Below are 10,579 nucleotides of genomic sequence, written 5' to 3'. Positions count from 1 at the left end.
TAGGGAAGAACTGCACAAAAAGCTGGGAAGGAGCATAGCCAGGAGAGCTGACCCGAACTGGCCAAAGGGATATTCCACACCACAGAACATTGTAACAGTATATAAACTGGGGGAGTTACCCACAAGAGGGTCAATTGCTGGAGGGGGGAACAGGCTGGTCAGTGTTTGATGCTCCTCTTTGACAGAGTAGCCCTGTCAACAGGGCAGCAAAGATGCTATCTTGCAAATCTGTATGTTGCAGAAAAGTAGCGAACTGGAGAGAACTGAGACTAAAAATGCAAGTAGAGGAACAAAATCTTTCTTAAACTGGTAGCAGTAATTTTACAGCAGTGCAATCCCATACAGTGCCAACACACTAGTCCACTCAAAGTCAGTTAATTTCTACATTACAGATCATAATATGTGCAGATACACTATGTTAACATATGAGGTGCCAAATCACCAGTGTAGCACCTGTCTTGCTCATAACAGTGTCACAGCACAAGAGGAACACTTCAGAGCAATCAGACTTCTCTCCATTTAGCACAGAAGCTTGGCAGTTGTTACACAGGCCTTGGAATAAACCAATCTTGTCTTCCAAAGGATTTCTGAACAATGCCTTATCTATCACTCTATCACTCCTTTGTTAATTACTACTATGAATGTCTTTCCTGCAATACCTTTGGTTCTCTTTAGTCCTCCCAGAATCATGAATCCTCACACCCTAATACCACTACGTTAGGTATAAAAAGAGAGGAGAGAGACAAGAAAAAGGGGAGACGAGATGCAAAGGGTTCAGTAAGCAAGAACCCAGATAAGTCTTCTTTCTGGGTGAACAACAGCATGGCAACAGTCAGTTCAACTGACCCAGGCAGCTCTAAGATTCCATGTGTTCTTACACATAAGGAAGAAGGGTACTTTCCCTTGATGAGAAGAAGAAAGAAAAAAAAAGTTTCTCAAACTTTAATTTTGGATTACTCACAATCCTAATAATTTAAACTAAATGAGTTTGGCTGTAGTCATCATTAAAGTTCTTCTTAGTCATAGACCAAAAAAGGGAAGCCATTAGGGAAATCAAATCTGTGGCCCAAAATTAAAGCAAACATTTAAGGTTAGATCAGGAAAATACTTGCTTAATCCTATCAGTGTATGCTCAGAAGTTAAGTATAGTATCTCCTAGTATAATCATAAGAAGTCTGGAAAGTTCTGTGAAGAAAATAAAAGTTGTGCAGCATGAGAGTTGAAGTTTGTCTAACCCTAACATGCGAGGGTCTAAACAGTTCCTGATATTAAGAAATATACTGAAAGATGAACCAAATATATTGGAAGATGTCCAAAGAGTCATGGGAACACTACTCATGCCCTAAACTGGACTTAACTGCCCTTTGATATTTTTATGTACTTTTTATAGGTGATGTGACACACCACACATGAAAAACCTTGTTTTACAAACAAGCAGGAGAACAAAATTTTACGGAAAAGAGCACAGTGACTAATAAAAAAGTCCTATTTTCAAATTAAAGATGTTAGATATTTCATCAGCACAGAAAGCAAGAGCTTTTGCTTCTCTTCTCAAAAAAACTATCCACCATGAAAGTTTAAGAAAACATACAATGACTAGCAAGACTAAGAAGCCAAGCAAAGTGAAATAATAGGGTCTTGTGATAACACAAAATGTGCAGTCAGTCAGTAGATTGCCTGTATATAAGGAAATTACTAATTACAGTAATTGATGTATTAAAATCTAGCCTAGTATGTGTCCTCAGTACTACAGTGAAGAAGAGCTGTAAAGGCTAAGTTTAACTGCAAACTGAATTTTTCCTTAAGCTTGTAGAGCTCTTCAGTTCAGTAGTGTTATTTCTCAGCTTTTTACTTTAGCAAAACTATATATTTAACACAACTAATAAAGCATTAAACAGAGGAAATGGAATATATAACAAAACCAGAACATCAATCAAACTGAAATCCTGCAATTCAGAATGTCCACAACATAACTCATCTGAAACCATGTTATTATTATGAATATGAGCCTCATAATAACAACTCCACCATCATTTACCGTGTTTCTGATTGGAATTTTCTTCGGTTCTGTTGGCACATCCTGAGGAACAAATTTCACTGGTTCCTTAATCTGTCTCCTTGATCTTTTGGTCCCATCTGGTAAGGTTTCCATGGCAATATCAGCCTCCATGTCACTGCTACCTGCCTGGTCACACTCTGAGCATTGCCTGCAAAGTGCAAGATTTTCTTTTTAAGACTGTAGTCACAAAAGCAGAAAAAGAAATATATTGAAGTGTTTGGGTTTAAGATAAACTCAAAAGTCAATAAATCAAATGGACACCTCAAGAAGTCCCTCAAACATACATTTTAAGCAACCAAGCAAAAAACAAGTAAGATGTTCTTATATTCCTGACACTATTTAACTTTGAAAACCAAGATTTTGAAAGTAGGAATTAATCTTCAAGAAAGATGCACCCTATTTCACCATTTTCATTCTACCACATCTGTAATCTATTCATTACTGCAACTGCTGCCACAGTTTAATCATAGAATTATACAGTGGTTTGGATTGGAAGGGATGTTACAGATCATCTAGTTCCCATCTCTCTGCCATGGGCAGGGACACTTCCACTAAACCACATTGTTAATCTTTACAATGACATGCTGCTGAATTCATTCTGATGACAGCATGCTTTAGTGGCAGGGATTTAGAAGACATGTTTGTTATGAAAATAAATTCTAATACGTATTTTCTAAGGGAGCAGCTTTTAAAGCCAAAAAAATAGTTAAGAGACAATTAAAGATACAGAAGATAGAGACATAAATTAACAAACTTTAAACACTGAATTGAAAAAAATCACAATCAGAACTTCAAAAACCAATAGATGCTAAAGTAATGCTATTAACAAGCTCTATAACAGAATTAACAAGATAGGAATTCATCAAGATTTGTTCTTATTTGCAGAAAATCATCTTATGCAAAGTCATACATGCGGATGTTCACTAAAAATATGTTAATGAAAACTCAAAAATTATACTCACTGGTAGGAGCCAATTTTGTAATTACTTCTCACATTACATTTCAAACTCAAAAAACTGTAAGTCTTTTCAAATGAATCCCAATTCATTTGAACCACTGTTCTCATATTACAACATGTTTTTCTAATAATATACCAACCAAACAAAATATCAACATTATGTTCTGCTATTGAGTGTCGTTAACAGGGATAAGCACGTTAAAGTTATCTAAATGAAGAAGCAAATTTGCTTTGGAAGGAGACAAACAAAAACCATGTACTCAATTATCTAAAGTTAAATGTTAATACACACTTGTGACAAGAAGGCATATCCATCCTGCATAAACAAAAGCACAAAGTCAGATACGTCTGTTGTGTCAGAGCCAATTTCTTCAAATTTACGTGTTCAACAGCAATAGTTCCTCTCCTGTGAACTTTAGTAAGGGCTAACACAATATCAACTCCATCAACTCTCCAAGTTTTCTAATTCTTTCAAACTAATCCAAGCAGTATAATCTCAGATATCTCCTGGCTACATCTGAAGACAACAGGAGTCACCATGGTCTGCCAGACAGACTGGTGGCTACCAAGTCAAAATAGAGGGGATCTAATCCAGCACTGGGTAACATGTCAGGGTAACCCTGACTAACTCAAGACCGTTCTCCTTCGACTTTTCCACATGTAAAATTTAGATAATTGTGGCTACATTGTAATGTTATGAAGATTCATCACCTCTTATCTCAAAAGCATTTAAGTCTGCAGTAAATAGGACACATGCAAGTGCTAATAATACTTGCTGGTCTAGAAAAGCAGAAGTACTACAGGGTAGACTGCAAGAAAGATAACAACTTCTCCCCTCTCTCATACAGTATAGAGGCTTTATTAGTAGCTAAAACACAAGGAAGTCAATTTATACACTTTTCAAGCAGTTTTGGGCCAGCATACAAGTGTATAGTACTCTGTTCTTCCTCCTCTTTACAAGCCTCAGTTCACACCCAGTACTTGTAAACACTTCTAGACCTCTTCAGAACACTACAATATAAAACCAATAGAAAAATATAAGGTAAAAAATGCTACTTTTTACAGTTATATGCTTACACAAATTTGTGTGAATATACACACACAAATATGTATTCACACGTACTTGTAAAGTAAATAGACAAAGGCACGCAGACCAAACTACTACTATTTTAAGATTTTATGGAGAGGAGCTCTCCAATGATGTAACAGGAGAGAGAAGCTTTGAATAGCAACATTCCCTCAAAATGCTGGGTCTGCTTAGCTAAAGGTTACTTTGATTTCTTTTCCTTTATAGGACACATTGTCTTCAAGCTGTCCAACTCAAAGCTTTAAGGTGATTTTCTGTTTGGTAAGCACCAGAGAGCACAGCCCTCCATACTGTTGCAGCATCAGTCATGTCAGTAATTTATGTAATGGAAAGCACAACTGAAAGTATCTACTATGATCTGCTTATGCAGATGTAAGCAGTATCTATAAAAATATTCAAAAATACTGTGATGAGCAGTTCTTACAAAACATACATTTTCCCAATTATTATGGTGGAAATATGTGCTATGTATAAATTAAAAAATAAGCATTTCACAACTAAAGAGCTGCATTAATAATCAAGTTTTTATAAGACAAAAAAAAATAGTAGTATGGTTATACGACAATATTTGGAGTTGGGAACCCAGTCTCTTGAATCTACCACCCTGCACATATGATTTAAATAATTCCTGTTCTTTAGCTCTGTGTTATTAAAAGGAAATTACTCAGGTTTTCATCTACATATGTTCAGACAGTTGTACAGAAAATAACCATGCAGATCAGTAAAGTCCTGTAGTTACATTAGTATCCTATTTACATATAAAATAAGTGAAGTATTTTAACTTTGATGTTACTGAGGAAGACAAGAAACATCTCAACCAAAAGATGAGGTACTCCATGCAAGTTCCTAAATTCCATTTTTATGAACAAGAAACAGGTGTCACCTACTCTGAAACAGATGGTGCAAGTGTCACAGCAATCAAAATTAGGAAAAGCTACGTCTAGAAAAGAAAAGCAAAATCACAGTATGACGGGGGTGGAAGTGCTTGTTGTGTGAGTCATAGAACAAAACTTCACGAATACAGCAAAGGTAAGGGGGAAAAAGGAAAGTTATAAACATGAACTTACAGTCAACCTCTTGATTTAGTGGAATAGCCTCTACTATCACAGTTGACAACATCTCAACCTTATTATAAAGCAGGCAAGCTTCAACTACAAAGCAGTTTGGTTGGTGGCTCCCACAGGACCACAGAAAAGCTATTACAGACACACTCCTCTGACTTGGAAACAATCTCCTTTCATCTCCTATTATAGTTTATTTCAACATGGTTCTTGAATTTAAAGAATTCTGCTGTTTAATCCCAATATATTGATAGAAAGCAGCCTTATGACTTCTTTTTGGTTATGCTACAGTCATGCTTACTTAATTTCATCTCTTCAAGGACAAGCAGCAAACAGAGAACCTGCCACCCCAGGTCTTTACAACCTTTACAACTCCAACAATCCTCAACTACCTCTAAATTATCAAACATTGCCATGCACCATAAACAAATTAACAGGAGAAATTGTGCCAAAGATTCAACTTTTTCTACACAGGTTTTGTTTTGCTTTGAGTCTGAATTTACCTAATCTAGACTCACAGAGAAAATCAGTAGTAAGCAATAATATGTCTACTTCTAAAATGTGCCTACTACTAAAATTACTGGAAGTGTTTGTTCCATCAAGAAGTCTCAGTATCGATTAGAAACTTTTTAATCATACAGGAAGTCTCTGATTAAGCACTAACAACCAACAGAAGAAAGGAAGTGTGATTTTGTTGTGTTTTCAATCTAACTTGGTACAAGAATGAATGGTACCAAGACAACTTCCCATCTCACAAACATCAACTCACTACAATGAGTTGGGAAAAGAGTAAATTTAAATCTTCTGTGATTAGTGAATGCACTACAATGCTTCCAGAAAACAGTTCTGTCCACGGCATTTAGAAAGGAAAACTGTAGAGTTACTTAGAGTGTGGCTTGTTTTTAATTAGGAAGAAACGGATCCCGCAGACATACTCTGTGACAAATCACTTCTTGCCATGTTTACAAAGACTTAAACCATTGTGAACTTGAGAAACATGGACCACAGCTTTAAGATGACACCTATGCTCTATAAATTACACATGTTGAATGACGTACTGGAGGTGGTAGGGGCTGCTTTTATTTGGAGATAAAAGACAGTATATATGAACCAAATAAAGTTTGCCAAAGAGCTTCAAAGAGCTTCTTACAGACATTAAACGTACTCTAAATTTGCCATTTGCAATGACCCAAACATCCTTCAACTAGGAAAAGTGACAAATACATACAAATGTATATGTTAGATGCAACATCACATTGTTCATGCTTATAAAAGTTAGTAATTTTATATTATTTTCTAATGACTCAGATGAAAAAACATTCAAGATGTGCTGGATCAGTACTGAATGAGTGAGGTCATGAATATGAATAAATGTCCAGATGTTGAATGTGTGTTCATGGGAGTACTGGTCAAGAACAGTACAGCTCATTCTGTACCGTGGCAAATACTCCTCACAGCAGTCACCACTAAGATAGCTTGGCCTTCCAACAAAAATAAAAACCATCAAGCTTAATATTATTGTCGTCGTTTCGTTCATCTCAGTCTCCAGCATTTCATATGCTACCGGAAGTTATCACTGTTTTTCAGCAATCTCATTTCAACAGAAAGAGCTAATCCCTGTTGGTAGCTGCCAAGTATTTTTTTAATGAACATGTCAATATTTCCCAACTAGATTTTGATTCATTGTATTGTCTGTCAACACTTGTGCATTGCTTTCGTACCAGTTAAGATCACTCTCTACTAGGAAAACGCACAATTCCAGTCCATCCAGAATGGTCAGGACCATAAAAACACACAAGTTGTCAATAAGAAGACTTATTATTATGATAACATGTGAATCAAAATAATATTCTAGTGTTTAATCAACAGGATTTCTAGGAAACTGAAAATTCCCAACTTTTACATAAAATTATGCCACAGCATTGGTAAAGTATATGACTCCAATCATCAAACCTTTTGCAAGGGCTAAAGTTAGTAATTATGTGTAAATTATTAGCAGTGATAATGGAACAGGAAAAAAAAAGGAAACAATTATTTTTAGTTTTTTCCTGCTTACTATTTTAAGAGAACTAAACTCAATGTTTTTAAACACTCTTAAATAAAGTCTTCCAACCTGCCTAGTATTTTAAGGAACTTCCCACTATACCAATTTTTTTTTATATTTTTTGCTAAATTCCCATTATATCCCATACAAATATGTGAAAAGTACATGGCCCCCATCTAAAAAAAAATTGCACTTTTCTTCATATCTTAATCAAAAGATAAAAATTGTATTGAAAACAGTGGGGGGGGGGAAACGACCTACTGAACTCAAACTTAGATTAAGAGTCTGTTCTATATGCTCTCTACTGATCCTGAAAAGAATACATAAAGGCATGTTCAATGATGAAAGGAATGCAATCAATGCAGCTCAATTTTTCTGCTATCATCTCCCACTCCAGAATATGCCTTAGCTAATTAGAAGTAAAAGCCAAGTTTGTGATCTGAGATATAATTGAAGCATGAAATTCACAACAAAGATAAGTTAGGGCTTTGAAATGAAAGAGCTTTACTGCCTAACCTGACCTATGCTGCCTTTAACACCTACTGAGAATTACAGTCTTACATCTTTTGGACTGATAGCTTTAAGTGAGCCTTTTCAACTCTGTTAAAAAGCAGAACAAAAATCAAACCTCCCGTGCAAATGCAGAAGCTATCTAAAATTTTTGAAAAAAAGAAAGGCATCCACGTAAAATAACTACTTGATAAATCTGACCAAAGAGATGGAAAGTCCAAAATCATATACTACATTAAATAATTAAAGGAAAAATAATTTCAGAAAAATGTTAATGATGGTGAAAATCTTTCTGAGATTTTCATTTTTAAATGAAATCTCTATTAATTTACTAAGTAAATTTACTGAGGTACATCCAGGTTTTGTCACATTAAGATATTAAAAAACAGAGGCCTCCCGTTACATATACTGACCATCTTGTTCTGCACATAATCTTCAAAACTAACCAGACAGCCTAAGTAAATGTTTTATGCAAGTTTTTAAAAAATAATAAAAAAAAGTTAGAGATATATGAAGAAAAACAGAAACCAATTTTTTTTCTATTAAAATAGTTTTAGTGTATTTTTAGAAGGAATTCTTATACTATTCTGATTTGGTACCTTACTGTTCAAACAAGGTGATGAACGACTCCTGGAGATGCTGTACACTAACTTCTTGCCAGCTAAAAAACTGCTTCCGAATAACTGCTTCTAACACATTTCAGAGCAGTTTCAAGATGCAGAATGCTAACACTACACAGCAGCAAGCTAATTTTATGACAGTTTTGAAATCAACACCTTTGCCACCTTATCGTTTCTCCATTGTACCACTTAGCTTTTGTTCTGCTCCACTGGCGCAGAAAGAACTTTAATTCATGGAAATGTAGCTGCAACAAGTACAGTTATGCACATGCTTCTGCCATTGCACATTTGAGTCACAGAGACAGCAGGAAACCCAACATTTCCCGTATTGCAATGAACAGATCTACTGCTTACAAGTTTATTTTAAAATATTTACAAGTATTTTCCTGAAGATCTGGACAAAGTTGCATATCTGGGTCCTAAGATAAACAGAAAACCAAGTCTTTCATTTACTGAAAGTAGCCTATAGTTTCCTACTGCTATTATATTGCAGCATTAAAAATCACAAACTCAAAAGCTAAGAAAATTACAGCTACAGCCTATTTCTACAGAGTGGTCAATAATGGGAAATTTTTTTTTTTTTAACTTTTTTTTTATAACCTGAAAATAAAACAATTCAGTTCAGACTACTTTAAAGCAATGTCTAAATCACTTAGAATTTGCAAATCTATTCACATTTACATCCTACTTTAAGTACAGAGATAGCACAAGACAACTCATCAGCTGTATTCTTACCAGTAACTGTTCTTGGTCTTCCTTGGCATCCTTGTAAGAGGTGGATCCAGGCAACCAAGATGATAATGGAGTTTACAAGTGTCACACAGTAGCAGTAGGTGTTGATCATGGTTCTTCTTGCAAATTCCACAACTTTTAATGTAGACAGCAGAAAAGCATTACAATTACATTTGAAATCATGAAGAATAAATGATACATCCCACCACCTTCCCCAGTTTCAATACAAATATGTGGCAACTTCAATTTGAAAGCATCTTGTAAGTGCATAATTACTTTTTGGAGTAATTATGGAGTAATTTTTGAGGGTTTTTTAAGGAGCTTCTACTTATATACAGTAAAGCATAAAAGGCACCTAACAGAATTAACAAAAGAAATGGCTTTAAGTTTAAATTTTTGAGGACTTCTAAAAATCAGTAATCACTCAATACTTCAACAAAATGTACCAGTGGCAAATGGAAAAAACTTCATCAAAAACTTAAGCATCAAATGCTTAAACATAAAATTATGCTGCTATTATCAGTTGTAACAATCATATGCTTAACCACCCTGAAACAGGTCTGTGCTGCTGTTATGCTGGGCAATGTAACAACTCATAGCAAATTACATTTCCTTTCTATTGTTATTTTACTGGAACTGAACTTTTACTTACTTTGAAAAGATCAGGTATTCACTGACTGCACTATAACATGGGAGAAACTAAATTACTGGATTTGAATGAAACAGAACTAGTAAAGCATGACTCTTATTATTTGTGTACATATCTAAATTGCCAAATCCTCAGCCCACTGCCATATTCCTAAAATTTCTACCTCTCGCAGCACTAAAATTAACTTTTGCTTATGTAAATCATCTTCATTTAGCCTTCTAGCTGGGCAAGACACCACTTGCTGTGGTTGGAGGCCTGGCTGCTGCTCTCTAGATAAGGATAGACCACGTCGCTTCTCAGCTGTGGTGAGAAAATAAGATCCAAGACAACGTGTACTTTGCACAGTCATGCTCTGGAATCCTAGTATACACCATTAGGCTTAATAAAAACCCAGTCAGTAGCATCACAGCTTATGGAGAAGGGGAAAAGTTGGAACAATGACAGAGTAAGCCAATAGATTTCATATTCTTGGGAATTAATAAAAATAGAAGTAGGGCAATTTAGTATGAGCAAAAAGTAAAAATTCTTACATGACAAGTGTTTTATGCACCCGGCCACTGTGACTAAACAGCATGATCACTGTTCACAAAATCATCTACTTAGATGATTGCATTCAAAAAACAAAAGATGAACAGTTAATTTTCACATCACAGAAAATAAGGACCTTTCTATTTCAGACGCAAAGAGTTACCTTTGCCATTGAAGCACTGCCATCAAATTAGCAAAAACACCCAAATCTTACTCATGGTGTGCTAGGGTGAAGAATTGACCACTACTCAACTTAGCATTCAAAAGTAAGAAAAATGTATAGACAACTTTAAAGTATTTTGTTAATTAAAAACTGAAGCAAACAATTTTC

General features: G+C 35.2%; 1 protein-coding gene across 5 annotated transcripts in view; it reads right to left on the bottom strand.

Annotated features, from left to right (window-relative positions):
* PHF14 (PHD finger protein 14) overlaps positions 1–10,579 on the bottom strand; it is a 161,748-nt gene that overhangs the window by 105,808 nt on the left and 45,361 nt on the right. For all 5 annotated transcript variants that reach the window (XM_017830360.1, XM_017830359.1, XM_017830362.1 and 2 more), the window contains exons 13-14: positions 9,075–9,206; positions 2,039–2,207 (exon numbers count right to left, since the gene is read on the bottom strand). In XM_017830360.1, coding sequence (XP_017685849.1) covers positions 2,039–2,207; positions 9,075–9,206 — 301 coding nt within the window. The remainder of the gene's footprint in view (positions 1–2,038; positions 2,208–9,074; positions 9,207–10,579) is intronic.

This window comes from Lepidothrix coronata, unplaced genomic scaffold (assembly GCF_001604755.1).
Source record: "Lepidothrix coronata isolate B3197 unplaced genomic scaffold, Lepidothrix_coronata-1.0 Scaffold177, whole genome shotgun sequence".
NCBI classification, from domain to species: domain Eukaryota; kingdom Metazoa; phylum Chordata; class Aves; order Passeriformes; family Pipridae; genus Lepidothrix; species Lepidothrix coronata.
Note: the sequence above shows the minus strand (reverse complement) of the source record. Positions and strands in the feature narration are given on the sequence as shown.